This window comes from Pyxicephalus adspersus, chromosome 2, assembly GCF_032062135.1.
Source record: "Pyxicephalus adspersus chromosome 2, UCB_Pads_2.0, whole genome shotgun sequence".
Lineage (NCBI taxonomy): Eukaryota > Metazoa > Chordata > Amphibia > Anura > Pyxicephalidae > Pyxicephalus > Pyxicephalus adspersus.
This window is the reverse complement of record NC_092859.1, coordinates 23,959,875-23,977,548: the sequence shown is the minus strand read 5'-3', so window position 1 is coordinate 23,977,548 and position 17,674 is coordinate 23,959,875. Positions and strand designations below refer to the sequence as shown.

The 17,674-nt window shown below is 42.4% G+C and overlaps 2 protein-coding genes across 20 annotated transcripts in view; both read right to left on the bottom strand.

Annotated features, from left to right (window-relative positions):
* Window positions 1-1,697: 1,697 nt before the first annotated feature.
* On the bottom strand, window positions 1,698-9,899 carry BID (BH3 interacting domain death agonist). The gene is made up of 5 exons (XM_072400010.1): window positions 9,826-9,899; window positions 5,599-5,773; window positions 3,888-4,039; window positions 3,254-3,454; window positions 1,698-2,422 (listed from the first exon to the last, which is right to left on the bottom strand). Exons 2-5 carry the CDS (start codon window positions 5,756-5,758, stop codon window positions 2,417-2,419), a joined length of 519 nt encoding a protein of 172 aa, XP_072256111.1. The 5' UTR covers window positions 5,759-5,773; window positions 9,826-9,899; the 3' UTR covers window positions 1,698-2,416.
* A 4,300-nt stretch (window positions 9,900-14,199) lies between these two features.
* Window positions 14,200-17,674, bottom strand: part of MICAL3 (microtubule associated monooxygenase, calponin and LIM domain containing 3) — a 97,553-nt gene continuing 94,078 nt past the window's right edge. For all 19 annotated transcript variants that reach the window (XM_072400008.1, XM_072399994.1, XM_072399990.1 and 16 more), the window contains one exon: window positions 14,200-17,415. In XM_072400008.1, coding sequence (XP_072256109.1) covers window positions 17,231-17,415 — 185 coding nt within the window. In that variant the 3' untranslated portion in view covers window positions 14,200-17,230. The remainder of the gene's footprint in view (window positions 17,416-17,674) is intronic.

Genomic DNA, 17,674 nt, shown 5'->3' with positions numbered 1-17,674 from the left:
TACCACCCGGCTGAAAAAAATTTCTGGGAAGAACACTGAGATATAACTTATTTTTTATGTAGCATTAAAGTGAAGGTAAATTCAGAATATGTTTTTGTAGTTTTGAACAGAACATTGAAGGAAAGCTCTGGAATGTTTCCGCTGCCGAGTCTGTTTTTCATGATCATTTTGTCACCAGAGCAATAAGTGATGATAACTCCAACATTTGTGAGTTGTCACCAGCATACAGGGTACGTCTGCCTACTAAGGAGATAATCTAATACATTGCAAAAATCTGATTTCCTGCTGTGATACTATGAAGCAAAGCTTGACACAGACTTTCCAGTCTATCCTTTCCATAATATAAAATCAGGAAAAGAAATTGGGCCTAAACGCATCTTAAGCTAAATAACGTAATTGTTGTTGTGATGTCACATGGAGGTTTGCATTCTGTTGCCTTTCACCCACTTAACATTTTTATAGATGACAGAGGAAATGACACTTATTATCATCCATGCTGTGACCGCTATATTTGGTGTCATGGTATTATAAGACCTCATAGCACAACATTCTATAGATATAATGGGGACATTCATCTAGTAAATTAGACACAGCTCAGCCTGCCTCTCATTTAGCAAAGTGTCAGTATTTCTGTGTGTTTAAAACCTGAAATCCAATGAATGAAATGGGCAGTGCAAGGAGTTTTAGCCTGGAGAGGAAAGGGTTAGTTGTTGCTGGATGTTCTTCAGTCAGGAAATGACGTGGTTTGTATCAATGACACATTCATATTTTGTATTTTTAAAAAAAAATATTTTCTGACAATACATGGTGGAGCTTTTCTTAAAAATTCTATTGATACTATTGCTGTATGAGGTAATATGTCAGGAATTTGCATGGCTAGAAAGTTGCTGAAAAGTCCAGTGTTGGAAAATAAGTCAATTTGTATGGGCAAAGCACATATTCACCTTGTGTCTGACATCACTAAATAACCTAAACCTTTTTTTTGCTTTGTATTCATTCTTCATGTGATAGCAACAGGTGATCAGTTACAGAATGATCTGCAGTTACCCACAGCCAGCACAAGATGGCAGCACAGCTCATAAAATATATTCATTGAACTCTCTGGAGTTCAGGTGTCACCTTTATGGGCTTAGGCTCAGCTTTTATACAATTCCCAGAATGGCATGTGATAATAAAAGTGCTATAAAATATAAAATAGGTATTCTAAATGGTCTACAACATTTATACCAATAAAATAAAAGTAATGTTATTTTCACATTTCTGCTTGCTCTTGGTACAGAGAATCATCAAACACTGTGAACTTACAGACTTGTCAATAACTCATAGTAAACCAGACATGTTTGTTCCCCTCACTAATGACTCCTGGGAAAGATGATTTTTGTTAGCAGAGGATTTTGTCAGATAAATACACCACAACAAGATTCCCATAATTACCCCTCATATCCTGCAGATAATATAATTATTATAGTTATTCATTCTAGAAAATGATTTGCAGAATATTTTGCAGCCATATCTTCCACTGTAGTGTACATCCACGTAACATTTGTATGTTAGGCCAATGGAAAATGTTACCTAAAACAACACAAAACTCCCCAGAAAGGGTACAGAATTCTATATCCCATCTGGTATTCTTAATATAATATTGCCCCACACACAGAGTATTTCAAAGTGCTAATTCTATAAATAAAAAAAAAAACTCAAATTCATTTTTTTTTTATTATTTAGCAGATGAATAATGAAAAACATTTTTTCAGGAACGTTCTGAACACAATAATAAGAAATATCGGGAATTGTAACCATAGAAAACACTAACTACTCAAAGGGCAAGAATGACCTTAAATGTGAAATAAAGCCAAATAAATGGCTGACCTCCCACTGAAGATGTTAATCCTCCAGTTTCACTACTCCGCATCACTGACCGGCACCAAGTGAAGTTGTTGTCTCTGGGATTACTATTGTTGGAGATCAGCAATTTGCAGCCTACATCATGACAGGTTCTCTTTATCAGAATAATTATTGAGTTTTGTTCTAATGTTCACCCAGCTGTCGATGTTTTTAGCAGCTTCTAAATATTCTATCAACTAATATAAATAGCACCTGAGTGTGAGTGTTGCTGGTGTACGGAGTTTGGAGTCATACAAAACATGGCTACCCCCCATCCTGTGCTTTTCAGTATTGCTTTCAGCGTGAGATGCACTTTGCGATGTGATGTGTGCTAACAACACATTTTTTTTCCTAAGCATTTTCTACAATCTATACAGCTGGCTACAAACAAACATAACATAGAGTCAAGTTTTTAAAACGGAAATTAATTTTCGGTAAACTTTGTTCCCCTCCCTCTGTCGGAGTCTATTGGCACAGGCGTCAGCAGGTGAGCTCATAGGGAATAACCCGGCTTCCCAGCCTCCGATATCCTTCACCTCTGGAGAAATAAAAACATTTTAGGATTTGGCTCACTGCCCTTGCACACACAGAATTTTTATTAATAAATGTCAGACACATGGAGACACAATGGAACGTCTGGTCTTTAAAGCTTTTAAAATGAGCCGCCAGGCAGAACTTTATTGCAGAAAGGAAAAGAGCTGCACATGTGGCTCATCCTTACTTCCCCTGAGGCTGCCGGGACTGAATGAAGGCAGCCATGCGGGAGTTATATCATGCTGGGCGGCCAACGGTGAAGAACCAACTCCAGCAAGAAGAATGGGTGAGGATGGAGGCGTCTGGGCCCAAGCAAGAACAGGTAAGAGCAATTAAATTATTGTGATCAGATCAGACGGGTAAAGTTATTTTATTGCAGATGAGACATCGCCTGGGCCTTTTGCAGTAAAGGACCTGCATGTCTGCAGTTTTTTAACTTTTGGGTTTCTAGTTTAAAGTGTAAAAAACTCTTATCAATGAACTTCTATATGATCACACTTTCAGCACTTTCAGCAAGAATACAGCACTTGCTGTATTCTTCTTGTACTGCACTTATATCAATTATTCTTCTATAAAGACCACAAATCTCTTTCCCCTATGTTATAAAGAAGAAATGGGAGGTGTTTTGTAACCCTGTCCTAGAATGACAACACTGCCCCTCTATAGATACAATACAGTAAGTGTTGTCACCCTAGGACAGAAAATGTGTTACTGGCAAGATCACAAGTAAAAATAAAGATGCTTTACAGAATTGAAACCAGCACAATCCAAAACTCCATTTAAAGCTTGTATTATAATTTATGGCAGTGGGTGAGAGGGAGCAGCACTTTCTTACCTGTGCAGCCAGGCCCCGTATGTATGTGGTGAAGTTTCTCTCAATAAAGTTTACAGAAGTACAAAAGCAGCTCTGCAGGAGAGAGGGAAGGTTCTTTCCGACTTTGCTGGTCAGCAACATGGCGATTGCAATGGAGGCCTTTTCCTGCTCAATGCCAGCCGGTATGTTTTTCAGCAGGGATTGCACCTGCGTCTTAAACCGCTGAAACGACACAAACAACACAGAGAGAGCATTAATGTAACGCAGGGACTTCGGCTGCACTGCTAAATCTTTGTCTACCTGTTAGCCTGACCTGTGACATGAGCAGCGATGCACATACAGTGTTAGGGGACTCTGATACAACCAGATGTATACATTTACATAATTAATGCTAATTTCACAAGGTAACACCGTTTCAGGGTTGGGCGGTGCACCTGTCCTGCAGACACCTGGCTGTCCAGGGAATTCTGGGACATTTTAATAATATTAAACAGGATTTATATAGTGCCAACATAATACACAGCACTGTACATTAAATAGGGGTTGCAAATGACAGACAGATACGGACAGTGACACAGGAGGAGGAGAGGACCCTGCCCTAAAGAGCTTACAATCTAGGAGGGGGACATAAGCAGCACTTTGTGTTAATACGTACGTCCTCTGTCAGTGATTCAGTGAGGATATCATGAACGAGACCCTCCACCACCTCCTGCTTGATCAGCGCTTCCTTCTCAAACCTATCACCCAGCTCTGCCAGCTGAGCACCAATCCTGCGGCAAAGCTCTTCATCCACGCCCGGGTTTGCCCCTGAAGGAGGAAGATTATAAGTTTGATGATTTAGAAACCTTATACAGTACAGAAAATTGTTTTTCTATCTTAACGTCCTCAGGCATCCATCTGCTGCATTATCATAAAAAAATTGTGCAATTTTTATTACATCGGTGACACCTGAAATATGGGGACACTGATTCCCTGTGAACATTCTGCATGCCTGGGAGGTGTCAGAGAAAAGCAGCCTGGGGGAGGAAGGCGGAGCAACTGACAACATGCCAGAGGATTGGTTTACCAGCCAGTCATGTGACATTTCAAAGAGAAATTTAAGCGTACCTAAACTCAGAAATTTCACTTTACATAAAAGGGTAGACAGCCCTTTTATATTAAAGTAAAATTACTGTTGTTTATTTTTTTTAGGTGCATATATTTTAAGTGCAAGTTTAGGTTTTGAACAAAAAAAAGGATGCAGCACCAGCCCCAAATTCCCAATGAATGGGAGCGCAAAGCCTGGGATACCTATGTCACACATCCCGGGAAGCTCTTGGGTGCTCCTTCGGCGCATGCCTGAGCATCTCGGGCATGCACAGAAGGAGCCTTTTCGTGCACAAAGAAAAATTTGCCGATCTCACGCATGCGCAATGAGATCGGAAACCTTTCTTTCCCAACCTACGTCACCCGATCTCACGCCTGGTTCGGGTGACATAGGAAGAAGAACCCGGAAAAAGAGAGGATGGCGGCGCCTGGAGCGCCAGCTCGGGGACGGATGCCGGGATGGCGGATTGGATTGGACTGCCCTGAAGGTAAGTGGATTTTTGTTTTAGGCACTTTTCAGTTTAGTGCCTAAAACAAAAATCCTAGTTTTTTGTAGAGAAGAAGCTTTGCTTCCTTTGACCACTAGAGGGAGACACAGATGTTGCCAGCTCAATGGTTGTCAATGGAGATAGCTGTTCTGAATACAGCTGTCTAAATTTCCACTCACTTCCTGTTGTTTTCTCTACCCAATGAGGATACTATAGTAAAACGCTATTTTCTACGACAAATTCAAAAAAAGGCATACCTCTAAAGCAATGATTTCATATTACACACGCATCACCCCTGCAGGATACTTACAGATCTCATTGTGAATGACAAGTATTGAATATTAGGGATACACTACTAATTAATTTGAAAGCTACAGAGACTCACTCCTCCTGCTGTATGCCAGTACAACGGAAATAATGGTAGGTGGTTGTTTGAAGTCCTAAAGACATATAATAGGGCCAGTGGGTCACCTTACTCAGCATCTTCCCTGTAACTTTAAGGAATTTATTTATAAATCATTCCTCAGTTCGACCCTAATGCCCCCATAAATTTGTTAAAATATAAAGCATTTCCTATTGTGCACTTTTGATAACTGGCCACTAGGTGGCAGCAGGTGTTATTGTTTTCCTATGCATTGAAATGAGAAATGTAGGAGGATTTTACCTGCTGTCAGCAAACATTCACCAAACCGACAGGTGAATCTTTTATAAATATGGTGTTGGACTGAGCCAATAACTAAGCAGCTCAGCCGGTGCTATATTAGAGACACATGTCCCTTCTGTATGACTTACCGTTATCCTCCATCAAAAATCTATAGTTGGGAATCCCGTCTGTCTCCAAGTTGCCATCTCTGTCGATAATTTGCGCCAGAGACTTTACAGCCTCCTTATATTCAGAAGTCTGATCCTTCTGCTTCTCCAGGAAGGTGAGGAGAATCAGCTCCACCGTCATCCTGACTACGCGAGGCTGTGCGGGGACAAAACAGAGAGATGAGTCCGGGGACACACAGAGCAGAGAGCTGACCCTCATAATCTTCCTCTGATCTGCAGATCATCCAAATCCCAGCCTTGTTCCATCTATTTACACACAGAACTACACCTATTAGGGTGCCCTCTGGTGTTCAAAATCCAAACTGTACCCCCTACCCAGATACAGAGATCTCCCCTTTGTGCCCACCCAATCCACGCTGCTGGAGATGAACCATGATCTGTCCTAGGAGAGGAGAAGAGACCTGAGCAGAGTTAGATGGAGCAGAGTCCTCCCGCAGTGTCCCCAGGTAACATCTCTGTAATACAGTCTGTGTTCTTCTAGTTTTCTACCCCCAATCAGGTAAGGGGGGGGGGGGAGTTATGTTTTTTTCTTTTTGCACAATTTGACTAAAATGTGAGCACAGGTCCCAGTCTGGCCAATGTAACGTGATGTTGATTTGCAAATAAAAAAATCCCTGGACGATTGGCAATCCGCACATTTCTGATTTGTCATCGTCACATTCATATGATTTAGATTTGCTCATCTCTCCAGCCCTATCTGGCCCGAACTGTACGTGTGACAATGAAGGATGGAATGTGGATACAGGAAAAGTCACATTCACTACGACTGTCTGATGGGAAAACATTCACCCCACGGAGGTTTCCTTACAAGTGTGGCACCGGGACAGGAAGGAGCAATAAACTCTGAAATTCAGATTCAAAAACTAAACAAAAAGTTTAGCTGGGACTTTTCTTGAAGCTTCTTTTCAGAAGCCTGAAAACCAAGGAAAATCAGAAACATTCACCCACAAATTCACACACGGTACGGGAGAGAGGGTTAAGTGGTTTGGGTTGGTGCTGAGTGAAAGGGTTAGGTGGCTCCAGGTAAGGTGCTGCTGAAATTCCCCAGCTCAGCCACGGGGCCACAACTTCCTGGCCGGGGATCTATCACAAAAACCCCTCCCTATAGGGGGAATTCTAGATTATCTCTCGCCTGGAAATGAAATCCTGGCAAAGCTCTCTCCCTGATTATTGTCCTGGAAATTCCTAGAAACACATGGAGGGGGCCTAAAGAGGACCTGTCAGCAACTTTACAAAACAATATACAGCAATCACTGATCAGATAAACTCCACTGTTTATTGTTATAATATTATGCCATTTCATATCACCACTCAAGTGACTCTGCCTAGGCTGAGATTGTGTCATCAGTCTGCTGCAGGCAGCATTTCCTCAGTCACCTCTCCCCAAGACTGACATTGTAACAAGGTGAGGCTGCTGATCTTTTAGTCAAAGATTTGTGTGCAGACATCGGGATTTACAAGAGTGTGTCACCTCTGACCAGGAAATAAATGACCCCAGGTTATACCTGAACAAACATGGCGCCGTCCTTCTACAAAGCAAAGTAAATGATGGCATTGTCAGGGGGAGTGCTGAGATACATTCCACACACAGAGAGTGTTTACAAGCAGCCCAATGCGACAATGATGTGCAATCTGCCCCAATATGAGATCTGCCCCTCTCACCCCACACACAGAAGCAGCCGTCATGACTACTGTACCCCTCCCCTGCCCATCTATAAATATAAATGTCTGCCTGGCAGCAATGGGCGCCGGGCACAGCTCACCTGCAGCCGCTTAGTGTGGTGACTCCGGTCAGGACGTCGGCTTATTTATACTCCGCACAGAGTGACATCAGCAGAGGAAATACCCAACCGCTTGTTACAACAAGAACTCCCAAATATATCTCCCTGGAGGCTTGTAAAACCCCAGCTAACCCTTCCCCTGCCAGGACCCCTCCAACTTCCCCATCATGTACCCTGCCAGATACTTCCTGCACAGCTGTGGCCCCTGGAGCTTACACTTCTCCTACATACACAGACGGAGAAACACAAATACAAAAGACACAAATATCTTTGTAGCCTGGACACAAAGGGTTCAAAAAGCAGCACCCAGCCACAGCTCCGACACTGCCCATGTACAATGGCTGCACTTTTTATCAAGACCATTTTCGCAGCTACAGAATATCTCTCTCTATATTGTAGGGAGGGGCTCTGTAGTCCACATTGATGACACTGTGTGTGTAGGGATTAAGGAGTTGGGTTCTGATGTTGGATAAGGCCCAGCTCATGGTATTCATGCTGATGGTGTTTGGTGGGGTCCGGGTTCTGTGCGGGACACGAGTTCTCCACCAATCGGATCACACAATGTTTGTATAAAGCCGGCTTTGTGCACAGGGACAGTCATGCTGGATCTTCCTGAAGCGGTGACCACAAGGAGGAAGTGCACAATTGTCTATAATGTCTCTGTATGCTGCAGTGTTACCGATATCCATTCCTGGAAATACACCATCACTGGCCCATACCTAGGAGCCTGTACTATGCCCCCTATATCGGGCACTAGGGGCGAGATTTAAGCCCGTGGCAAGAAGGAACCGGTCACTAATGTGCCTGACCTGACCAACTCAGGTCAACTCAAAAACATCCCCGCCTGTCTCTGGGCAACGGTAAGCTCTTCTGATTGGATAATTCGGTGACTTCTGGCAGATTTGGTGACTTGGCATCAAGTCGGCTATTTTCAGTGAATTGTTTTCCGATCCCTCAGAATATGCAGAAGACAGATCTGCGCTGCGTAATATGTTGGTGCTATATATATATTTAATAATCTGCATGATTTGTGAACACTCGGGGTCATTCCAGGGCAGAGCAATCATTAAAGCTCCTCTGGAACTGATGTGTAGGGGCGCGGCAGCTTCTATCAGAGGCTTCCAGTTTGGGGTAAATAGCTGGCAGTGGATGCTGGGACTTGTAGTTCTGTAGTAGCTGTAGCGGTGCTGGACGTCCCAACAGATGGGATGGAAATCATGACATCCGGGCAAAGGCGACAGCTGCGGAGGAAAGTTGTCACCCAAAGAGAACAATTCCCAGCTGTGCTGCACGACTTCAAGGTCAGCTCCACCCTAATCAGATATTTACTTTATATAAATGCGATCACATGCTGGCATTTGGTATCTCTTAGATCTGGCCATGCCAACCCGGGCACAGTGCCCCGGGAGCAAATGTCACTGCGGGCCCCATGGTTCTCTGGTCACCTTTAGATGTTGGGTTGTCACTTCTGACTCAACACATCTGAAACCAGAGTAATTTTTGGGTGGTCTGGCCCTTTAAACTGATTCCAGCCAGGTTGTAGCGCAGCAATGGATTTTGTAGGCGCTCTGCAGGCATCACATTCACAATACAACAGCTGGTCAGACACCACAAATTCCTCCAATAGAAACGCTTCATTACAGATCACTCCGCCGCCACTTCACCCCCGACCCCGGGATTACCAAAAGTGCCAACTTCACTTCTTCACACTTGAGGTCTCAGCTTAACCTGCCAGCCGCAATCCAAATACAAAACCCATAACCAATGCACGTCTGCATGGAGGATGTGTAATTGTCACTGAGAGGGGATATTAGAGTGTGAGCGCCTCTGTACGACGCTATGATATAGGTCCGAGCTATTAGAGTGTAAGCTCCTCTGTACAGCACTATGATACAGGTCGGAGTTATTAGAGTGTGAGCTCCTGTGTACGGCGCTGTGATATAGGTTGGAGCTATTAGAGTGTAAGCTCCTGTGTACAGCACTATGATCTAGGTCGGCGTTATTAGAGTGTAAGCTCCTCTGTACGGCGCTAATATATAGGTCAGATCTATTAGAGTGTAAGCTCCTCTGTACGGCGCTCTGATATAGGTTGGCGCTATTAGAGTGTAAGCTCCTGTGTACAGCGCTATGATATAAGTTGGAGCTATTAGAGTGTAAGCTCCTGTGTACGGCGCTATGATATAGGTCGGAGCTTCCATTCATATAAGATAGAGGGTGGTATGAGGAGGGAAGAGTCATTTCTGCCTCTTTTAGGCCTTTGTGCAGAATTCTGAATTTCCACACAGAACTGTATTTGCTGAATTCTCTCCCTGAATTTGCCCCCCTCCACCTGGGGGTCACAGAGAAGTCGGAGCACCCCAGGGGATGAAGAGAAGGGGGTGTCACGGTTGCCTGGGGGTTCACTTACCTGACAGAGATCACCCCACTCAATACAGCGGATCTGTGCTCTTCCTGCTCCTCCCCTCCCTATATATGGTACCGCCCACAATCTCCTAAAGGGACAGGACCTCATCAATTCGCCTGCTTGGGGCTGGAGCAGGGGGTAGTGGATTACTGCAATAATATTAGCTGGCCACACAGTCCTCTGTTGTAAACAATATTTATAGCACCAACATATTACGCAGTGCTATACATTAGGGGTTGCAAATGGCACACAGATACAGACAGTGACCCAGGAGAAGGAGAGGACTCTGCCCTGAAGAGCTTACAATCTAAGAGGTGGGAGAAGTAGCGCACAATAGAAGGGATATACATTACAGAACCTGACTTTGGTTTATTTGCCGCTCTGACATGAACATGATAGATGTGACAGAGGGAATCAGAGCAGGGAAAGGTAAGAATTTCACTAAACATCCCTGTCCTTTTCCAGGTCCCTCAGTAACCATGAAAAGAGAATGTGGCCAATGGCTGAGATGCCATCAGATACACTCTAATCTTCCCAATGACAGGAGGTAGGGTCACCTCTTTATGTTGCACAGGTTTTAGACGGAGGAGAATATGGACGATACCAATGAAGCAAAAATGCGCAACTTGCCTTGAGCATGAAATATTGATGGGGAATTAAGCTTCTTCCAGTAACTGATGTCCTGTATAAAGAATCACTTCGACATTCCTCAGCCATAAAATCTGGTCTCAGTTGCCATCTCTGTCCAGAAATAGGATGGTGATGACTTTCTTGATATAAACCTCAGGGAATGGAGACTAGGGATGCCTTGACTAAAGAACTCAAATCTATAGCACCTGTCATGAGATGGAGAGAATCCCCCTTTACTATCCATGTAATCCCAAGCGTATTTGGGAATGGAGCTTCCAGAGCTTCATGACAGGTACTGTAATCTGGTAAAAACATACTCCCCTAACAAATTTCTTCGCTCCTCCAATGGACCTACTAATGACTTCCGCACTCATAACCTCGTCCCATGCATGACTCCAAGACTTTTCTAGAGCTGCCCCGACTCTCTGGAATAGTCTTCCCTGTTCTATTGGGCTTGCTCCTATTTTCTGCTTATTTCAGAGCCATTAAAACCCGTCTTTTTCTGTCTTCTAAAACCCTCACTACTTCCCACCATTCCAAATCCCCCTCCTATTGTGTGTTACTTCCCCCACCTCCTAGATTGTAAGCTCTTCGGGACAGGGTCCTCTCCTCCTCCTGTGTCACTGTCTGTCTGTCAATTGCAACCCCTATTTAATGTAAAACACTGCGTAATATGTTGGCGCTATATAAATAGTGTTTAATAATAATAAAATTCTCAGTGGACTGGTGTCCAGAATCTTCTCCAGATGGAAGAAAGACATCAGCACTGACTGATGGAGGTATAGAATTAAGATGAATTCCTGTAAAGCTTGCTCAGTAATTGTCAGATTCTGTTCCAGATCAGAGTGGGATCGCACTCAGGGTAGCAGGTCATCCAACTAACCCACCATCCAGATACCTCGAAATCATGACAAGAACTGAAAATAACACCTTGGTAACCACATGAGATGCTGACACCAGCTGGTGGCTGGAAAGTAGGAGTATTTAGCAAAAATATTCCCCTTGAACCCACAATAGGGAGTCAGAACCCTTTGTTTCTGGCACTCGCCAAACACAATGCACAGGAGGTATGGAAGAGATAGCAGAGCGGGCAGCCTCCACAGCCAAATATGAATACCAGGAGAAAGAAAAGGTCCTCAGACTGTGTTGGCACCACCAAGATGGTCAATCACCTCATGTGGGTACAGGGTGCTGGACAGGGCCAACACTTGATGAGAGTTCCTCCAGGGGGTATCCCAGCAGGCTGCTCTGACCTAGAGACATAGCTGTCATAGCCAGATCCGTCCCTGGTATGGAGAGAAACTGCATGGGTACTTTTATCTAGCTTGTCACGATACCAGCTAATAATTCAAAAGTGAAAACACTAACTTTTTTTGTACCTAGCATAACATCCTACTCCTACAGGTGGAACCCCAAATCTTCCAAATCTCTGTCCTTCAGAGAATGGAAGCTAAAACAATCACTTACCACGGTAAAAAGCCTACGCCTCACCAACCGTTTCCTGTTGCTAAGTAGTTTCCAAGATTTTTCCTTATATATATATATATATATATAAATTTTTTGGACATCTGTGTACAAGGACTGTCACCATTGGAATTACTTTCCAGGTTGTCCCTCCTCCCCACATTAGAATCTGATGTTGTGGGTATGTGCTGGCCATGCTAGTCTCAGTATAAAACAAACAGTATATACAAAACATACGGTATATATATATATATATATATAGACATTTCTCTATTAATGCGTGACATCCATAGGTGCTGTTTGCAGACTGGTATGCTATGAGGACATGAAGCGCCTGCTGTTATAAAGAATATAAATAGTTTGCTGTCAGCTCCCCGCATGGTGCAATAATTACCCAACCTCTCCATGTTTATGGCTGTACATTCACCTCATATACCCGGCAGAACATTACCTTTGTTTGGAGCTGGTGCAGAACCTCATATAAAAAGATGTTTCTTCATCACGCCTTCTCAGATGGATCACACTTTTATTTAATAAAAGTAAATAAATTTAATTTGTCTGACAGCCAAAATGGATAATATTAACACAAAGAGTGGCCAACTTTTACACATTTATTTATAGTGTGAATAATCTTAACTCTTTTAGTAACATTTTAGTTATACGTCTTGAGAAGGATATAGAATTCCTTTTCTGGAGAACATGCTGTCCCAGGTTCCACTTCAGGGCTGGTTGGGGCCAAGACTGGTCGATTCATTGCATGATTTCTATAATTAGGCTATTGTAATATTCTCTTCCTACTGGCTGGAGTCATGTTAAGAATCCAAGGCCACGGTACTTAAGAAAAGTAAATACGAAGACATTTAGCAATGATTCATTCTGCTGACTTGCAATAAAATGAAATTTGCAGGCTATCCAGAAAAATGTGAAAATGAAAGAGGAAGGAGATGAACCGTCACACCCAGCACAAGGGTTTCATTCCCAGAAACAGAAGCTGAATCTATGCCATGTACAGGAGGACAAGGGAAAATGTAATTGGAGAACTACCACACCTGACATAACAGAACCCCTACCTAGAAATCTTCACTTTTGCAATGGTCATCCATTGTACTCAGCTGACTCAATGTTTAATGTGATGAACAGATCTGTAGAAATAAATTCACATTTGTCCAGGCCAATTGTTAAAGTTACTCCTCCATGTTGCCCTATGCACTTATATAATACATCAGTTGTATCTAAACCAAGGAACACAAATATATTATATTGCAACTAATCAGATCAATTATTATTAATAAACAGGTTTTATATACTGTCAACATAATATGCAGCACTGTACATAGGACTGTAATAGGGGTTGCAAATGACAGACAGACAGTGACACAGGAGGAGAGGATCCTGCCCTGAAGAACGTCTTTTATTTTATTTACACACTTCCTGTCCTAGGGTAACAATGCATTCTAAGTACAGTACTATATAGAGAAACAGCATTGTGACGGTAAGACAGGACACTCTCTCCCTTTCCACTAAAACCTAGGGAGGGGGGAGATATAGAAAAGACCTGAAATAAGTTTTAAACTTTCCCCTCTGCATACAAAACCAAGAAGTATTTTGAGCTCAAAGCCAGACGGCCAGCAATGAAGGAAATTTGTTTTCCTTTTATAGGAAGTATTCTGTTTGTGAAGGTGAAAGAATGGCATACTTCCTCCTTCTGCGTAGTTCAGCCTGTCACTTCCATGCACAGGGATGGTGGATCTGAGCCAGGAATTACAGAAATTCCTGCTGAACACAGAAGATAACATTGGAAAACAACAACTAAGGCTTCCTCCCATGGCTGCAATTTTTTTAGATTAAAGTTGTTAACCTATTTATTGTACAGTGCTGCGTAATATGTTGGCGCTATATAAATCCTGTCTATTAATAATAATAACTTGATATGAGATGCCAAGAGCTCACTGACCTCCTGGGAATGCTATATGTCAGTCTGTTTTATACAGAAAGTAGGGAGGAGATGTTAGCTTTTAGCTGCTGTGTCACAAATTCCCCCCACTCCCTGACGTGGGGGCGCCATGTATATTAAGGTATTAACAGCACAGGTAGAGAGGAGTTTTCTGGAAGAGATATGAAAAGTGAGTAAAACCAAGGACCCCTGTCAGGATGTTATTATATACCCCCCTCCAGGACAGGAAGTGAGGGGAAACACACATACAGCTATAAAAACCTGAGAGGAGGTCACAGGTTCTTCTTTACTAAATCCAACCCAGAGAAAAAAAACACAGACACAGAAAATTTCACTTTTTACATTTATATAAAAAAACAGCAACTCTTTTTTTTTCAAGTATTAAAAAATAAGTTAATAGAGGAAAAAAAACACAAAGTGAAAACAGTGTCTGAGAAAACTGTTGGCTGTTTAGACGAGACCGCTGTGGCTGTGATATGGGAAACAAAGGTCAGACAGTGTCGCCTGGGTTCTGAGGCTTGTGATGACTGCCCGGATGGACGCTGGCGAAACACGTGACGCGGCCCCCTACCCGTCCTAGAAGGGCCATGGAGGCATAATCCTTGCTCTCCTAGAAAGAGAGGGTTGCAAAGCAGCACAAAAAATGGCTTCTTAACTAAGACATCGAATATACAGCAGATAATTTGTTAACAGCATAAAACCTCTAAATAAATTAATAATATTTATTAACGCACATATATGAAATCCCGTTTCAGGAGTTGGCGGCTTACAGACTTTGTCACATGAATGATAAACTCCTCCCTTACAAATCTTCAACCGTCTCCAACCACATCACTGCACATGTGGACTCTGCTACATGATCTGCCAACATATATGTTGTTTGGTTGCTCCACATTTATCTACACATTAATAACTGCCTTCTACAATGGGAATAATATGGATAAATTTTAAAAGGTTAACTTTTTTTTCTAAAGTAAATTTTTAGTGAGCATGATCACAAGCAAATATGTGCTCTTTGCCCCTCCCAAGATTTGGAAGTGGGAATTTATGCTGTATTGCGAGGTCTGGTGTTGATTTTGGATAAGAGGACCTGGTTCACATTCGTCATCCCAAAGCTGAGGTCAGAGCACTCATGTTACTCTAAACTAAGTCACATTATTAGGAGTTTGCTTTGTAAACAGAAGTAACAGTCATACTTAAACAGAGAACAGACTTTCCTAAATGTTACCACAAACATTGACATTGCATAACTTTCTTTTGCTTCTGAGGGAAATACGTCATGACTGGCTGTGGTAAAGATAACTTTAAAAAGAGAACTAAAAATGTTTTTGTTATATTTTTTAATGAACTTTGTTTTGCATCTTTTTATTCCTCACCTTATGTAAGGTCATTATGTTTCTGTTATCAGATTGCATAGTACAGATTTCTATGGTTCTCTATCCAGTGGCAGCCTTTATAACATTGCAATCACTCAGCCTCCCTCCTGTACATGTCACCCCTAACTGGCAGAAATGAGATATCAGAGTAGTGGACGGCAATTACTGTGCATCACTATTAGGGGTGATCACAGACAGGCAGATAGGTCCCAGAGTGTGAAGTTTGGGGGGACAGAATAGCTATAGCACTGGGACAGCTGTGATTTCAAACCAGTGGCAATGGCTCACTACGAAACATGAACATTCTTCAGTAATTTACTGTGCCAATGCCTGACTCAATAGGTAAACTTTGTAAAGATTTTTATTTGACCTTTGCAGTCCTGCAACATCTAAAGAACTACAAGTCCAAGAAAGCCAAATACAATCCTTTTGTGCAGTGATTGTGGTTGGAAAGACGGCAGCCATATTTTATCGCCAGCTCCTTTCTGATCAGGAAACCGAGAAACTGAGTGCATGACAAACAGATCTGTAGCAGTTACTTCTTGTAAAATATGCACTAACATTAACTATGAAGATGTGTATGGCCCAAAATAATGTGTGCAGACATTCTGTATTATTATACATTGCAGCAGGCTTATTAATATTAGTACAAAGACATTCCTCCCATAAATGAAACCAACCTCGCGTTCTTCCCATCACCAGATCGCTGTATTGCTCTGTCCTACTGCCACTGACCGACATTTATCTCTGAACCTGCCCCACCAACAATGAGGACTCTTATTGGTTTAATGTTTTATCTCAGAATTATTATTTCACCTCCTGAGAACGCCAGGTAGTTGGGATGACTGGAAGAGGAGACATTTTATCGCATTTGGAACAAAGAGAACGATTTTTAATAAATAAAAATAAATCTTTGGAGATTAAAAAAACAAAGATATGTAACAAGTAGGCCTGGGGTCTGCGGTCTCTGATATAGGATGCAAAGGTTAGTATATAATGGGGGTGAAAGTAATTTAGGATAAAGGGACAGGTCCCTAATAGAGAAGCCTGTCCATGCTCACACGCTCTACCACCGTGCTTACCAAAGTAATAGTATCAGATAAACACAGATAATGTCGCCCCTCTTATGTGCGAGCTTCTCCTCCCTTATATCTGTAAAGGGCTCTGACAGATGAAAGGAACAGCAGCAGGGGAGCAAAGTAAAAGTTAAAATAAAAGGGACTATCATCAGAACCCCAAATAATCACTTTAAGTCTCATGATTGTGCAAGCCTTTTACAGAATAAAAGGAAGCCAAGACTTAAAAAAAAGAAGTAAAAACTTTTGTCATTTAGTGTGGGATACAATCTGTGAACATTTCCATATATGCTGAGGGCAGATTTAACGTTTTCGGGTTTCAACATCACCCTATATTCATGCAGATATTTTCCCCCTATCAAGGTCAACTAAACGCTCCCGGAGCGAACAGCACAAACACAAAATAACTTTTAACGCCACCTGTTTCAATTTAAAAAAAACCTCAAACATTGAGAAATGCGCGCTCTGTTAAAATCCATAGCGAGAAAGACTAAACCAGAAAGACGTAAAGGAGGAGCCACCTAGTGGCCAAATGTTTCAAGTGCAAGTGACTGTCACCTGCATTATTGTCCGCGGTGCTGGACAAAACGAAAAAAACAAACAGAAAACCTCTGTCGGTGGGAAGGATCACAAGTGGTCGCAAGCGGCACCGAAGAAATGGCAGCATAATGTAAACCTGAATAAAGACTTTTCAGTGTCGCACTGGAAGTGAAACGTCCATAACAAATGCCGTCTCCCTTTTAAATGTCCCTCTGTCATGGCAAACACAAGAAGAACAGTGCAAGGGTCGGCTTATTCATGTAACAGCTTTGTTAGGCAGCGCCCTCCTCCTCCAAGGCAGTCCTCCGCTTGCCCTTACAAATATGATGAAGGACCCCCTCAGTGTTTAGAGGACAGCGAGGGAAACTTCAAGACCAGTTTAGGTTATAACCCTTGGATAACATGACTTCTTCCAGGTCTTTGTCCTCTTCCTTCTCCCGCAGACGCTGCTCCTCCAGCAGTGCTACTAATGCATCTCGCTGCTCCACAACGTCCAGCATCTCATTTAGGATCTTCTTCTCATCTGCTAACTCCTGCTCTGTCTTCAGATTGTCTGAGGAAACACAAAAAAATAATTTACTGTTGGCAAAATTAAAAGTATCCTTCATTTCTAGGTTATGTAAATACATTATCAACTCCACACTTTTGTCAATGTCTTTTTATCTTTCAGCAGAGAAGGTTATTAACTTTGTCCTGGGAGTAGATAGAGAGCTTGGTAGTTTTGCCCCAGGGCAATGCAGGTAAACAGAACAAAGAAAACAGTAAAATAAACTTTAGTGAGGTATAGGTAAACTAAAAACTTTATTTTATTC